This window comes from Mirounga leonina, unplaced genomic scaffold (assembly GCF_011800145.1).
Source record: "Mirounga leonina isolate KUSES-001 unplaced genomic scaffold, KU_Mleo_1.0 Mir_91, whole genome shotgun sequence".
In the NCBI taxonomy this organism is placed as follows: Eukaryota; Metazoa; Chordata; class Mammalia; order Carnivora; family Phocidae; genus Mirounga; species Mirounga leonina.
Window position 1 is genome coordinate 1842208 of NW_023270839.1, and position 17601 is coordinate 1859808.

The window sequence follows — 17601 nt, forward strand, 5'->3', positions numbered from 1 at the left end:
CGCCTGGGTGGCTCAGTCGGTTAAGCGTCTGCCTTCGGCTCAGGTCATGATCCCAGGGTCCTGGGATCGAGCCCCGCATCGGGCTCCCTGCTCGGTGGGAAGCCTGCTTCTCCCTCTCCCACTCCCCCTGCTTGTGTTCCCTCTCTCGCTGTGTCTCTCTCTGTCAAATAAATAAATAAAAATCTTTAAAAAAAAAAAAAAACAAAGTAACTTATTCCTGTTTTATAGACAGCAAAACTGAGGTATGCAAGGTCATGTGGACAAAATAATTGTCGAGCCAGGATTCAAATCGACGTAGTTCAAAAGTTGTGATGAACTGTGATTAACTTTCCCTTATGCATCCACTCGCATTAAAACTTGTAGCAGTTAAAAATGCCTCAGGTGATCTCTTTGGGTTTTTGTTGCTAGATCCCTCAGAGCCCAAGTCCATTCTATCAAAGAACATTTAAAAAAAAAAAAAGATGACTAGAATAGTTGCTGAGCTGGTCCAATAGAATCAGAATTCAAAACCCACCCTATTTACAAAATGTGAAAAGAAATCAGAAAAAGCTCAGAGAAAATCTGAATTTCCAAATAGCCTCAAGAAACAGTACTATTTTTAAAAAGCATAATTTAATACCAGAAGAGCTTTTAATTTATGGTTGAACAAAAATCATTTTTACTTTCTCTTTCCAGGATGCGGTCTGAATTACCATAAGAGATGTGCATTTAAAATCCCCAACAATTGCAGTGGTGTAAGGAGGAGAAGGCTCTCCAACGTTTCCCTCACTGGGCTCAGCACCGTCCGCACAGTGTCTGCTGAGCTCTCTACCAGCGCCCCTGACGAGCCCCTTCTGGTACAGCCTCCTGTTTATCCATTTATCCATTTACGTGAGGAACCTGTGGGACAGTGTGGTAACAGTGTTAGCCAAGACAGTGCCCTGGGAGGGAGGACACAGCCAGGGTGTTAATGACCAGGTTTCCTCAGGGCCTATGCTGGAGATTGGTCAGTACTTCGTCAAATACCGAGCAGCTTTGCGTTTGCTTTTATCTGTGAGCTTCGTGCAATTAGAAATATGTGAGGTTTCATCGTGGTCGTAGGGCCAGAGCAGCGCAAACCTAATGTGTGAATATTGCAAAACATGAGTTCGTCGAAACTTGGAAACCAGAGATAAAAGAAGTTCTCCTCTGGAGATTATTAGAGTGCTTTGTGATGTCGCTGAATATTTATTCTGGGAGAAAATTTTAAATTTGCTCTTATGAAAATAGGCAAGTCTTTAATGTCTTGGCATCACTGGCGTACATTCTGCGATATTGTCAGGGTGACGCTGATGGACAAATGCTGAGAGAAAAACAGGACTTGAATACTTTAAATATTTCCATTAGCTCTAAAATACTTATGGATATGACTTAAATAGTCTTCTTTAAGACAGTTAAATTTGGATTTTCCACACATTCAAAACCAAGTAAAAATTGTGGTAATTATGTGAATTATTTAAAATAAGAACATAGGGGCACCTGGGTGGCTCAGTCCTTAAGCGTCTGCCTTCTGCTCAGGTCATAGTGCCAGGGTCCTGGGATCGAGACCAGCATCGGGCTCCCTGCTCGGCGGGGAGTCTGCTTCTCCCTCTTCCACTCCCCCTGCTTGTGTTCCCTCTCTCGCTGTGTGTCTCTCTGTCAAATAAATAAATGAAATCTTAAAAAATAAATAAATTGATTAATTAATTAATAAAATAAGAACAAAGCGGGGCGCCTGGGTGGCTCAGTCAGTTAAGCAGCTGCCTTCGGCTCAGGTCATGATCCCAGCGTCCTGGGATCGACCCTGCATCAGGCTCCCTGCTCAGCGAGAGACTGCTTCTCCCTCTCCCTCTGCCTGCCTCTCTGCCTACTTGTGCTCTCTCTCTATCTCTCTGTCAAATAAATAAATAAAATCTTTAAAATAAGAACATAAGCTAACAGTGTGAGACATTAAATTTCCCATAGTTGCTCCTTTCCCCCAAAGAATATTACAAAGAATTTTTAGAATCTAACTATTGTAAAAATCAATTAAAGAAAAACTTTAAAAATTATTACAACATTAAAAACTAATGATGTAATGTATGGTGATTTCCATAACAATATAAAATTTAAAAAATTATTACAACATTAAGGTTAAATTTATCCTTCTTGGAGTGGAGAAGGGTGATAAATTTTTGAAGACATCTCTAAAAAAAGGTGTATCAATGGGTCCCTTGTTTGTTACAGCATAAACCAGACATATAGCCCAAATGCATGCTCATTTTGGTAAATAGGAAAATGTCATAGTCTGTTTTCCCAAGACTTTCTTTTGAGACTTTGTTGTGTTTTCAGTCTTTCATGAAGTGAACCTATTGGGGGAAGGCAAATACTTAATCCTGCCATTTAACTAGAAGAATATGTTATGTTCGGTAACTATTCGGAATGTACATGCGTAATTTTATATTATTCCATAATGTTGCATTAATTGGAACTAGTGATATTCTAACTGAAAGGTGCTTAAATCAAAGGCTATTTACTTTTTCAAATAACTCATGTCAGCTTCCCAATTCTGAAATTCCTTGATTTAGTTTGAATTTTTATAGGTAGTGATTTTTCAAGTTATAGTAGTTACTCTTGCTTTTAAGTTAGTCACTGAGACAGTGTTTATAGAATACTTAAAAATAAGTTTAAGAAACAAAATTGTAAATTAATTGTATATTGCTTTCAGTTTTACCAAGAAAAGTTCTTAAAAAATTATTTAACATCCCACAAGAAATCTAAAACTCTAAAGCCATTCATTATTAGAATAGATTAGAAATCTAGATGATTAATACTAAAGATTCTTCTTTTAGATCTATCTCAACTTTTTATAATATATACATATATATGTATACATGTTTATACACATGTATACACATACATCCATATAAATAATATAAAACATTATGTATATAATTTAGATTTTATAAGTATAAATTGAATTACATATTTAAATTATATGCATGTGTATATTTATAAATATATATAATTTATATGTAAATATAATTAAGGGTACATAACTATAGTCTTTAACATGGGTTTTTAAATCAAATTATTTAATTGCTTTATTTAACCAAATTAAATAATTATTTCATCATTTGAATTACTTGATTACAAGCTATATTTTACATGAAATGTTGAAATTCATTAGTGCTTTATTGCTGAATGGAAATTTTTATAGTAGAATGCTTAAAATGTTTTTTTTAATATATTTTTAAAAATCAGATTTTAACCATGTCTGTCAAGAAAGCTTATAAGATTGTGACCAAATCAGAAATTTGTAAGGTGAGAAAATATTGGGGCCATAAAATACTTTGAAAAATATTATTATCATAAACTTTCATAACCTTGTATAAAATGCCCAGCAGGTAGCCTTTACATGAGAAATGCCTTTGGAAATCATGTTTGTGACACTATTTGACCCGCTAGTTCTCAAAGTCATGTTTTCCATGTATCAAAGCTCTTTGTACCTTCATGGTATACCTATTTATCTCTTGTTTTATCCGATAACTGAGAAAGGAAGCCAACACTGGCCCACTTTGAGGAGGGCATGTATTTTCTGGTTGTCTTGGGTCATGATTATGCCTCAGATGCTTTATGTAGGGACAAAACTACCCTGCTCTACCCGGCATTTTGGAGTACAGTGGATATGTCCTTCTTTATCCCTGGGCAAGACATAAAAGGTCAGTAATTACGGTTTAAAATTTATAGTGAATTATCTAATCAAAAGTAATATTATGGAAATAATAATAAAACCTTTTAGTTATATATGCAATAAAAGATATTTTTCCATTTCTGAAAAAGACAATGACCAAGGTATAAAGGTGGCATTGCTTATTAATCCCATTGATATCATCCATGTTGCAAGTCTGCCATGACAAGTGTATAGATTTTTTCTCAAACATAAGAAAATGATTTTTCCTGTCCATACTTGATGGCTTATTTTGACTATAAAATCACCATTTCACAGACAGATGAAGACACTGGTAATTCTATTAATTTATTCATTTTTGGCACATAAATTGAATCTCAGATTTCCACATTGCTGCTAAGATAGAAAAACAAGTATAACAACATAGATCATATGACAGGCTTTATCTGTCATCAGTTTTGGCTGTAAACTGCATTCATTATAACAACCATGAGGCAGTCCATCTTTTAAGAAGACCCCAAATGCAGTCAATTTATGGCATAACAGCTCAGCAGGGGGTGTATACCTTTTTGTAAACCATCACCAGTATTAGGAGGAAATGAGAAAAACTCAATAGGTTCTTAAGTAGGCTACATTAATATATTCTATCATTATGTATAAGTATACTTATTAAGATTATATCCATTTTATAGACTTTTAAGAAAATTGCAGAAGTCAGGATTAAATGATCCTATCAGTCATTTCTCTGTACTTTACTCATCTTTTTATTTATTTTTTTCATCTTTTTATTTTTATTGACAAATGTTCTTGTGTTATTTGGGAAAAGTCAAAACCGATTGGAACCATGTTATATGAGACTTAGTCTTAGGCAAAAAGTTAATAATCTCTTTCAGAATTATGAAGAAGCTTATATCTGATCAACTGTCCTACAAGGGACAATTATAAAAGCTGAATAAAATAGAAGAAACCAGAAGAAAATAATATTTGAAGATACCCAAGAGCAACCAAAGCAATCAGGATTTGAGGGACTGGTGTCTCAGAAGGAAGGAAATCACAGAGAGGTCAGAGCACAGGATAGGCGCCCACAACAAAGAAGTATCTGGCCCCAAATGTCAGTAATGCTGAGGTTGAGAACCCCTGAGGTAGAACCGTGCTGGAGAATTTCCATATTATAAAGCCGTAGTTAAGACAATGTAGTATTGCACAAGGTTTAAGTATTAAAAAACAAGGTGGTATTATGCAAGAGCAGAACAATAAACCAATCAAACAGCATAAAGAGTCTAGAAACTACCTGTGTGTATGTGTAAGCCAACTGATTTCTGACAAGGGTATCACTGCTGTGAGAAAAAGATGGTCTCTTCAACACATATTTCTGGGACCAATTGGGTATCTATCTGGAAAATATGAATCTTGACCCTACCTTACACCATATACAAAATTAATTCAAGGTAGATTGAGAGCTTCTAGGAGATAACATAGAAGAGTATCTACAAGAAATTGGGGTTGGAAGAGCTCTTTTAAACAGGACTCAACTCACTGATGTCAAAGGGAATAGAGTGATAAATTGGACATCATTAAAATTAAGAAATTGTTTTCAGCAAAAAAAAACCATTGATTGGAAAGCAAGTCACTGAATGGGAAAAGGTATTTTCAATGTATCCATCTTATAAAAGACTCATATCCAGAATGTATAAAGAACATCTACATAAATTTAGAAGACAGACAACTCCATTTAAGATACAGGCAAAAATACTTGAAAAGCACTTTATAAAAGAGCACAGCCAATAAACATGAATATGTACTTTACGTCATTAGTTATCAAGGAGTCTAAAGTTAAATGAACAGTGAAATAGGTCCACACCAGAATGTCTAACACTGAAAAAAACCCTGATAATAACGAGTATTGATGAAGATACTGAGGAACTGGAACTCACAGACACTGCTACTGTGTGGATATAAATTGGTTCACAGCTTTGGACAAATGGTTGGCATTTATCTTCTAAAGCTGAACATATGCATATCATGTGACTCCACAGTTCTACTCCTAGGTTTATATTCAACAGAAATGTGTATAGACATGTATAGAAAGATATGTACAAGCATTTTTTTTTGTTTCTTGCTTTTAAATTTTTTAGACTTCATTTTTTAGAGCAGTTTTAGGTTCTTAGCAAAATTGAAAGAAAGGTACAGAGATTTCCCATATACCACCTGCCCCCACACATGCATTGCCTCTCCCATTATCAACATCACTCGTCAGAGCAGCACTTTTGTTAATACTGATGAGTCTACACTAACACATCATAATCACCCAAAGTCCCACGTTAGTGTTCAATCTTGTTGTACATTCTTTGGGTTTGGGCAAATGTATATTTGTGTATTCATCATTATGGTATCACATGAAGTATTTTCACTGCCCTAAAAATCCTGTGTTCCACCTGTTCTTCCCTATTCACTTTCACCCAATCCCTGCTAACCAGTGTTCCTTTTACTTTTCCATAGCTTTGCCTTTTGCAGAATGTCATGTAGTTGGAATTATACAGTATGTACCCTTTCCACATTGGGTTCTTTTACTTAGTAATATGCATTTAAGTTTCCTCCATGTCTTTTCATGCCCTGACAAGTCTTCCCTTTTAGCATGGAATAATATTCCATTGTGTAGGTATCCACAGTTTATTTATCCTTGCACCTAACACAGGACATCTCGGTTGCTTCTACATTTCGGCAATTATGAATAAGGCTAATAAACATTCATGTATAGGTTTTTGTGTAGACATAAGGTTTCAACTCTTTTGAGTAAGTATCAAAAAGCTTGATTGCTAGATCATAAGGTAAGAGTATGTTAAGTTTTGTAAGAAACCACCAAACTGTGTTCCAGAGTGGCTGTACCATTTTCCATTCCCACCAGCAATGAATGAGAGTTCCTGTTGCTCCACATCCTTGTTAGCATTAGGCGTTGTCAGTGTTCTGGATTTTGGCCATTCTGATAGGTGTATGGTGGTATTTCATTGTTTAAATTTACATTTTCTTGATGACATATGATGTGGAGCTTCTTTTCATATGCTTATTTGCTATCTGCTTATATCTTCTTTTTTTTGTTTAAAGATTCTTATTTTTAAGTAATCTCTATGCCCAACATGAGTCTCAAACTTACAACCCCAAAATCAAGAGTCTCATGCTCTACTGACTGAGCCAGCCAGGCACCCCTGCTTATACCTTTTTTTAGCAAGGTATCTATTATTTTTGGCCCATCTTTAAAATTAAGTTGTTTGTTTTCCTATTGTTGAGTTTTAAAAGTTCTTTGTATATTTTAGATAACAATCTTTTATTAGATGGGTCTTTTGCAAACATTTTGCAAATATTTTCTCCCAGTGGCTTGTCTTTTAATTCTCTTGACAATGTCTTTTGCAGAGCAGGAATTTTTAATTTTAATGAAGTGCAGCTTATCAGTTGTTTCTTTCATGAATAGTGCCTTCGGTGTTATATCTCAAAAGGTATCACCATATTCAAAGTCATGTAGGTTTTATCTTATGTTATCTTCTAAGAATGTTATAGTATTGTGTTTTACATTAAGTCTTTTACATTACATTACTCTATTACATTGCATTGCTCTGTTACATTAAGGTCTATCCATTTAAAGTTAATTTTTCTGAAGTGTGTAAGGTATGTGTCTAGATTTTTTTTTTTTTTTTTTTTGCATATGAAGTTTAGTTGTTCTAGTACCATTTGTTGAGGAAACTGCTTTTGTAAATTGTATTGCCTTTGTTTCTTTGTCCAAGACCAGTTGACTCTATTTACAAAGGACTATTTTGGGGCTCATTAATCTGATCCATTGATCTATTTTTCTCTTCTTTCACCAGTACCACACTGTCTTGATTCTTGTAGCTTTATAGTAAGTCTTGAAGTCAGGTAGCATCAGTCCTCCAATTATGTTCTTCTCCTTTAATATTATGTTGGCTATTCTGGATCTTTTTCCTTTCGTCCTAAACTTTAGAATCTGTTTGTTGATGTCCATAAAATAACTTGCTAGGATTTTGACTAGGATTGCATTGAATCTATAGATCAAGTTGAGAAGAACTGACATCTTTACAATATTAAATTTTCCTGTCCATGAACATGGAATGTTTCTCCATTATTTAGTTCTTATTTTATTTCTTTCATAAGAATTTTATAGTTTCCCTCATGCACATCTTGTACATATTTGGTTAGATTTATACCTAAGTATTTCTTTTTGAGGCGGTGCCAATGTGAATGGTATTGTTACAAGCATATTTGTATCTTTATTCATAATAGCTAAAAGCTAGAAACAAATAAATAGTGAGTTATAAAGTTATTACGTTTCTTCATCACAGGTCATGTGAGAAAATAAAATCAGAATAATTAATAATTAGATTTATTTCTGAAATTAATATTGGTTGATGAAAATGGGGTTATAGGAATTATATTATTTAATAAAGGAAAACAAATTCTTTGGGTGCTAAAGAAAAGTCATGTGTCACATCATCCTAATATGCATATCATTTGCATAATCAACATTGTTTTCTACAGTAGCTTTTACTACAGATGAAAAACTGTAATTCAGATGATCTTCCTTCAAGGGGAAAACAAAAATAAAAACAAAACTATAGCATAATATTACAGCCAACTGCTAAAGGAATAGGTGGCACCTATTTGGGATGAAAAATAACCTTTCTGGTGATTCTACCTTGATAGCAAAGTAGAAAGAGCTGTGTGTCCCCCCCAATTTTTTCTTTAAAGTAATGGTCCTATCACATATTCTGCAAAAAAAAAAAAATTTTCCTGGTCAGATAATACTGGGAAGTCCTTCTTGGTCCATCCATGTATTAGACATCGTAATATTTATTAAGCATAATTATGGGTCTCAGAAGTCTTGGAATAAAGAAATCAGTGTTCCTATACTGACTCAAATATGGAATCCCTTTTTCCTCATAAAACTTAGGGATATCCTATAGGGGAAAAATACACTTTGAGAAATGGTAACTTAGTGGAATAAATGAACATATGTTGCATAGATCATCTTCAAATATCATGAGCTGAATAGCATTCAGCTGAAAGTGAATGCTGATTAGAGCCCAGAGTAAAGGTATTCAGAGCTTACAAACGGGAGGAAAATCATGAACTTTACATATCAGATATGTTGATGAGGATAAGGATAAGACCTTATTTTGGAAATTGAGAAAATTGATTGATTTCCTCCCCCAAAGAGAAAGCATTGCCATCTCTGTATGAAAATGTTCCATAAAAGTACATACAAAGAGGGTTATAATTTTACCTTGTAGGGACCCAGGGCGGGCTATCCCAAGATGGGCCACTTTGGCATAAAGATTGTTTTGAGTTAAAAGCAATCAAAACCCAGCAGATGCAGGGAAAGCTCTCTGCCTCCCCCACAACTGCCTAAATTTGCATTGGAAAAGAGAGCCTGTAACAGGAAGAGATCTATTAATAGAGACTCCCCTTTACCTAAGGAACTTATCTGCATAATAGGGCAACTTTGTTTTTCCAAACATCTCTCTTCACCTTCTTGCTAAAGACCTTCTTCCCCTACATATCCTCAGGCCCTACCCGTCTCATTAGCTCATATAAGCTTCATGTTGCCTCATTGCTTTTGGAATTTCATGTCTGTGTAGATTCCCCATGTGTACAGCTATTAAAATTTATTTTCTCCTGTTAATCTGTCTCATGTCAATTTGCTTCTAAGTCCAACTACAAGGCCATAAGGCAGAGGAAGGTCTTCTTCCCTAACATCCCTAAAAGTCTGTTTGGATCTGTTCAAATGAGCGGTTGTTAACCCTGAGTTCTGCACATGCTTCATGTCAATCCAGAAATGTAGCAGGTATTACTGGGTAACAGTTAATCTTGTCAGAACCTCAGTCTAAATGTACACTACTTCCCAATGTCTCTGATTGTAGATTGTACATTGCAGAATAGGGTATGGGGGTTCAGAGAACAATGGCCATGCATTTTTGTTAAGAAAAAGAGTCAGCTATATTTTAGTTTTGATTTGGGATGAAAAAAACATATTCAGTGTAAATACAGGATATGTGTTGTTTACTTAACCAAGATGTTTCTTACATTTTTCATTGATATTCCTCTTAAAACAATTTTTCAGAATAACCTTTCTACTTTTGAATTATACTTCAACCTTGAATGAAATCAGACAGAAAACAATGATATGCAACAAAGATTTTAAAATGAGCAAAGAATGCATTGTAGGCATATTTCTCTCATTAAAACTCTAACCCACTGTTGGACTTTCCAGGTTTGTAAACCACTGAGTAATACTGATTATTCATCAGCTTATTCTTGCCTGCAGGCAGATAACAACTATGTAACATTTGATTACTTTGATGACCTTTTTCATTCTTTTCCCATTGAGAGGATGAATTATTGTGAAGAAAATCTAATCCTTTCCGTAAAGGTCAAAAATGCTTCATTTTGACTATAATTTATTTTCAACAAGGTGAAAGAGCTGTCTTTCATCACTGACACCTTAACAAGTAGATTTTTTTTTTTTTACCTCTCCCAACTCACAAATTGTAAACTGTGTTTTTGCAATCTTGACTTAGTGTTCATAATTCCATTTAAATGTTAAAAAGTAGTTTCTAACTCAGATGTCTCTGTGACCGTAAAGCTGATTAGTGTAACATTTTGCTTGAAAATGCATCTATATAAAACATTACTGATAACATGTCTTGCTTTCTTCAAATAACACCATTTTCTTGTCTTTTTTCCTCTTTATTCTGCACCTTTGCCTGCTTTTTGCTCTTAAAACTTCATGTTTCAGTCTCCTGTGAGTCCTGGCTTTGAGGTAGGTACTAACTCACCTGACAATAGGAATGTGCCTCACCATCTTTTACAAACCAACATAATGCTAATAGGTTGACATCAGACAATTATTTGTATTAACTCTGTGAGAATAATCAGGTCAGAATTTAGCTCAGAATCCAACCTATTGAACTGCAGAAAGCCCATAGGTTTTTCTAGGAAATTGAAAAGACAGGTTGAGAATAGAACAGAATACAGTCAGCACGCACTTTACCTGGTGACATGTTAACTGAAATGCATGCATATTGGAATTGTATCCCGAAGCCAGGTACCACAGAACCATGCAAAGTGAGGCCACCATCCCAATATATATATATATACACACACACAGGTTTTAGTTGGCATACAACAAGGACTGCCTGAAGATGAATATAACTTTTTTTTTTAAGAAAGAAGCTTTTTTTAATCCTTAATGTATTATCACAATCTATTTAATTATTTTTTAAAAGGATGGTATGCAAGTGGATATATCAAGGTCTCAGTCCAAGAAGAAATTATACTTACAAAATTCACAAATTTCCTTCCTAAAGGTTTTAATTAAGCCCCCCTCCAAAACTGGCCTTTTATTTATCTTAAGCAATTGATAGCCTGGACTAAGAGGAAAGGCATTTAGATCAAGTGTTAAAGGAGAGTATACAATGATGCTTTTATAATGATAACTTGTTTTGACCAGTTGGCTTATTAATCTTTAGTTTTCCTTATTTCCGTACTTCTGGCAAATTGAGAATTGACATATTATTTTTCTTCATGAGACTATAAATTTCAAATACCATTATCAGTGTCCATTCTTAGATGGTCTTGTTAAAGTAACTCTAACAAAGGAAGCTAATGAAAACACAACCAGAACGTGTTCTAGGTTAAATAAAATTGAGAAGTCAAGATATCTTGATTCATAGGATATAAAGTGAAGATATCTACTTCAGTAATAGTAAATTTCTATGTTTGGAAAAATCATCCTAGTTCAAAATGTGCTCTACTTAGAAAAGTCCAGGGTGAAAGCTAGGTAAATGTAATTTTTTTTATATTCTTGCAAATGTAAATTTTGTAATTTACAATACCTTCCAGACATAATTTGAAATGGGAATTAGTATCTTTCCCTTCAGATTGTCCTTTCGGAATGAAGCCAAAGAAGAATGAGAAGCATTTTTCACTTCCTTCTCCTACATTGCAATCAGGAACAGATTATCTAAGGGACTGAGGGAGATCATCTACTTTTCTGTGAAAGTTATACAACCTCTAAAGGCCACCAGGCTTTCACAGGATGACTCCTGATGCAAATAAGATGCATTTTTGGCACAAGCTGTTGTTCTTGAACTTGTTTCTATCCAGTTTGTTGAAAAGATAGCAGACTTTTGTTTTTATACTTGTCTTGGAAGAAAATGATGCATAAAATTTGACCAATATATTCATGACAGTGTAAGTTGCAGAATTCTTATAGAAACCACCCCTCGGTTCCACATTCATGTCCTGGTCAATTAACATTTTTAGGTTTATAACTCTGGAGTGAGGAAGCATACGAAATTACATAAATTCTCTGCCCTTATGGAGCTTGCATAAATGGCCAATGTGCAAACAAATAGATATAGTATATATGTCTTTGTAAAAACTTCCTGTGTTATATTGCAATGATATATATATTAACTTTCTTAATCTCTCCTATTGATTAAGTTGTTTTCATTTTTTAATTTTAAACATAGCTGAAATAAGCATACTTGTGTTTTTGTTGTTGTTGATTTGTAAAAGTGTTAGTAGGTTTCTTGGTCAGCATTTGTTGAATGTATTTAGTAAGTTATCTTCTTAGAAGCCAAATGGACTGAAGAATATATACAATTTTTTTCCAAACAGCTCTTCAAAAAGTTGTAAAAGTTTAAATTTATAACCCTGTGAACTACAATGTATGAAAATTTCTATTGCCTTATATTCTTCCTGACAATAGATTTTATCAGTATTTTAAAAGGGTTTTGTTTTGTTTTGTTTTTTTTACTAATTTGACAGGTGAAAAATTTCTATGCCTAAATATTATTTCTTTATTGGAAGATAAATAGCTTTTCATATATTTATTGGCCATTTGTATTTCACCTGTGGTGAATTGCCTTTTTTTCTGTTGAGTTGCTTATTGGTTGCTTAGAATCTTTATATAGGATTAATCCCCTGTTAATTAATCCTGTGTTAATATGATTAATCCTCTGTTAATATTTTCAGTTTTATGTGTGCTTTTGCCGTCTTTTCCCACCCTGCTATTTTGACAGAGAAAAGACATATTTGCACTAATTTTCTTACTACAGATAGACTGTTGAAAATTAATCAATATGGCCAGATTAAACATAATACCCTTGCAAATGACTGTGGAGAATGTTTTTTTCCTGAAGTAAAGGAGCTGAAGTCAAAGTAGAAAATGAAGCAGAATTTAAGACAATGGTGTCCTTTGCAATCACAGGGTATAATTGATGATAGATTTTTTTGAAATAAGTTAGGTCTAATGGAATTTTTAAAATGTAAGAACTTTACTGAAGTTTTAAAATTATTTTTATCTTATTTTATTTTTTTTAAGATTTTATTTATTTATTTGACAGAGAGAGACACAGCAAGAGAGGGAACACAAGCAGGGGGAATGGGAGAGGGAGAAGCAGCTTCCCGCGGAGCAGGGAGCCCGATGTGGGGCTCGATCCCAGGACCCTGGGATCATGACCTGAGCCGAAGGCAGATGCTTAATGACTGAGCCACCCAGGCGCCCCTAAAATTATTTTTAAATGTCTTTCAGGAAGCATTTGCCATTATTGCTTTGAGGTTAAGGGGCTCTACAGAGAATTTATTTTTGGTGAAATTAAATGCTTCTAGTCCAGTCTTTTTGGTTATTCCTAATATTCAGACCGCCTTACAGGAATTTAAGTTGCTCATTCCGAAAGTTTTCCCTGTGTTTGACTGTTTTATATCCTCACTTTTTGCATCCTTTAGTTTTTATGAAAGTTAAGACAATATTCAGTTCAACTTGTTATTAAGGGTGCATATTTTCTAAATAATAATTTGCCATAAACTGCTATTACTTTCATAACGTTTGCTGACTCACATTTAATTACACAAGCATTGTATTAAAAGGAACTCTTGCTTGAATACTTTCCTAGAAAAATCTCCCCTACAAATGATTCATTCAGTTACTGTTTTTGTTCATTAAAAAAAAAAAAATGAAGACAAGAGGATACCAGTATTGCATTATCTATCTGTTACTGGATATCATCCTGATATGCTTTATCATATCCAGGTAGATTCTTTTCAAATGAGCAAATAATGGGAAAAAAAAAAGCTATTTCTAATCGTGAATGAAACTATGATGATATTTCTGACCAAATAAATATTTTCCAGGGTATTTTCCAAAGCAGCAAAGTCTATCTAGAAACAGAGACTTAAATTGTTATTACTCTTGTGTTCTGGGGTTCCAGGAATCCTGGTGATTCATCTGAATTAAAAAGTCATTTTTCCATTGAAATATGCACCATAACATCCATGTAGTACATTTGCCAGATATTGCAAGATTTCTTTTGATGATTGTGTAAACTATTTCTCCAGATTCAGACCTGGGTAGTGTATATGTTCAGTGAGGAAAGACATCCAAGAATTCTTGAACCAGCACGTCTCCACCTCCTGAGAGTTAGAAGAGTATGTGCAGTGGTGGGTTTGTCAGGAAGGAGCCCTTCAGTAAAATTAAGAGTGTGTGGTCTACTTGATGTGTTACTAATCAGCTGTTGCCTGATTTCATTGAGTGTGTCTGGCTTACTATATGTGCATTATTAATTCATGCTCTGAACAAAAACTTCCAGATGTGTAACTCTAAATTAAACACTTCAGGAGTGTTCTTCATGAACTCCTGCAGGGGAGAGGGGCATTTACTACTTGCCCACACTTACAAGCATATAGGTCTTGGGAACTAATGGATCTTTAAAGCAGGCTCTGTAGGGCCTGTGTTCCCCTCAGGAGAGGGACCATGGCTTCCCTAACTCTACCCACAGCCATGCCTTAGGACACAAAACACGGCTCTCTACCTTGCGATGCAAAACAGCCACCCACCCTTGTTATCAATAACAGGCATTTGTTCTAATTCAAGCCAGACCTGGCCAGATTTCAGTCGCTTCTCATTTAATTGCTGACCAGCCATGACTACTGAGGTCCTCAATTAACTTTGAGAGCTTGTGTCTTCATGAAGGTTTCTACCCAGAAAAAAAGTTTTGTGTAGGAGAAATAATAATGAAGTGTGAGGAAAGTGGAAGATTGGAATTGGTATTATAAATTAGACTTCCAGAAACTTGAGAAATAATTCAGCTTAACATATCTATCTGTGTTTTCAGAAATATTTAGATACATGATTTTACTTGGATCATTAGACATGGTTTTCTAATATTTGGTTCTATTTGATCAGATGAATTCCTCTCTCCCTTCTCAAGAAGAGTGAAATTATTGCCATTTTGATAATAAATATAGTGAAATGCAAGATGAAACAATGTCTAGAAGTTATGAATAAATATACATACCTCTTTGTCCAAATAGCCCAGTTTTTTAGTGATACCTATCTTTCTATAGCTATGCATTGAAAATATCACTGAGTGGTGTAATTTTATTGAGGTAGTGCTTTCCTGTATTTTTTAAACTCAAAATTGATGAGGAAAAAGTCTCATCTTATTCTTCTCTCTTTTTCAACTGAGTTACATTAAAATCTAGCCTTTGGTTCTGCCATGTTGTTTCAGAAGCACAAGTGCACGTACACACACACACACAGAGCACTTCGTAGTCACCATTTACTGTTATAGGTTAAGATTCTATAAAATACTCTAAAATTATCCTATGAGCCCTTAAGTTATACTTATTTTTGAAGGGAGAGGCTCACCTTTATAGCCTTGAACTGTGTTTATGGCATGCTTTTCCAGCTTTTCTTTGGTGTCTCTAAGGCAGTAATCAATGTGACAGCCTCTTTCCAGATAATTTCATTCAGCTTTCTCGGACCAGGTCCCTATCAGCTTAGGCAGGGTCAGATACTATGGGAATGGGTGTTCCTAACATCACTGTTCTTGATTTTTCCACAGAATCTATTTACCTTCTAGTTCACTTTCCATGTGTAGACCAATTCTGACATTTGAAGCCCCGAAACAGAAACTGTTGACATGCAAAATTATTTTCTTCCTCAGTGGAAGTGCTCCTTTTTTATTGTGTAAATTTAGAGTGCATGGCATTAAGGTCACATTACCTTCAAGTAAAAAGAGAGGTAATCTTATGTTATGTTTCCCCTTTCCTCCAAGATCCCACGATTGGTAGGATGTTGGTAACTGACATTTTGAAAGAACGGTACATGTAATTTGCAACAATTCTCGAACAGTTCTGGTGCTTTCCCTGCAAAGGGTGGATCGCTTAAGCAAATAGTAAGGTTCCTTTACCCTTTATTTCTGTTTACCCAAAAGAGAGTGATGCAATAAAAAAGTTAATGTAACTTTCAAGATTATTTTAGCACTCAGAAAATCCAGACCACCTTGTATGTTTAATACAAGATTATACATATATATGTTATTACCCTGAAAGCTTTCACAAATTGCAGGAAACATTAAGAAATGCATTCTCTGCTGTAAAATACAGCACCGGTCACCACTAAGCAAGGGCACCCTTTTTTTTTCCTGCCCTATAGCAACTCTTTTCACTGTTATGAAAAGGTGTTGATTAGCTTTTATATATGCTATATATATTTAGGGTATCCAACTGAGTGAGGAGGCAAACTCATTTATCTGGCATGCTTGGCAGGCAGCTCAAGGGGTGTAGAATCAGAATTGTAACGGAATAGCGTCGAACAATCGAAAGTCACCAAGCACCCTACCTTCCCTCTACTCAGTGAAGTACAGGACATGGAAACAGGGGTGTTCCTATATGAATTCCATTTCCCAGGGGTCTTCAGACGTATCTTTTGCCCAACAACTGGTCTGTGCTGGAAAATCCCTCACTCCTTGTGTGAGAGGTAGTGTGTTCATCTAAGTGCTGTTGAGAGAAGTTGATCATTTTTAAAAAAAAATTTTAAATTTTTAAAAAATTTTTTTTATTTTTTTTAATGTTATGTTAATCACCATACATTACATCATTAGTTTTTGATGTAGTGTTCCATTTCTTTTTGCTTCAGAAAGTAGTCAGCCTCAGACTGAGCATTCACAGTGTTGTTTTACTGGCAGCAACTAGGGGTAGGGTTAGATAATCATTTCCAAGAGAGATAAAGAGGTATCAAAGTAAATAGAGAAATCTCCGTGTAGTTTCAACATAGTCATTCATGGCAGGAGTCACTTCAGGGTCCACACCAAATGCTTATTCTTCAGGAAGCCTCTTTTCTGAATGACCCCCTCTGCCTCCACCATGGGGGTGGTTTCTCTTTTTTTCAAACCTTCATATATATGGGTACTTATTCTATGCAAGACAGTATTTCAGAAGTTGGTGATACAGTGATGAACAAAACCATCAAGATTCTCTCCTCATGGCCCTTATATTCTATTGAAAGGAAACAGTAAAAATCCAATATGCAAGTGGGCGAATAAGACAGTTGCAGGCTTCAGTAAGAGCTCTGGGAGGAGATAGGATGGCATGCCAGAGAGAATGAACGGGGAGTGAGCAATAAGGTGGGTGGTCTGGAGGCCTCCTGGAGAAGGTGACATACGAACTGAAATCTAAAGAATAAAGCAGAACCCTGTATGCAGAAAGAAGGGAAAAGCACATATTGTGATTGTTGATAGTAACACTTATGTTGTTTCCAGAATTCTATTGGATTTAGAGTTATCAGGCACAGAGACTTATTTACTGGTCTTTCTATGTCCTGCAGCATCTGAATTGGGCCTTCAGGTTAAGATTTGCCCCAGGAAATGCTTGTTAAATTAAATAGATTAATCATAATGGCGAGAGAAGAGAACTATCATAAGGCACTATTCCTCACAGTTCTTTGAATGATAGTCCAAAATGCTAGATCCTAAAACTTTTGAAATAAAGGATTGTTTGGTTGGATGTTTTCACACAGTTGTGCTAGTATCTTTTAAGTATAACAGCACCTGAATAGGAAAGTAGGCAGACAACTGAGTGAT

General features: G+C 35.0%; 1 protein-coding gene across 1 annotated transcript in view; it reads left to right on the forward strand.

The window, feature by feature from the left end:
• PRKD1 (protein kinase D1) overlaps positions 1-17601 on the forward strand; it is a 315285-nt gene that overhangs the window by 235276 nt on the left and 62408 nt on the right. Inside the window, exon 4 of the mRNA XM_034993621.1 lies at positions 676-836. Within this exon, the coding sequence (XP_034849512.1) occupies positions 676-836 (161 nt within the window). The remainder of the gene's footprint in view (positions 1-675; positions 837-17601) is intronic.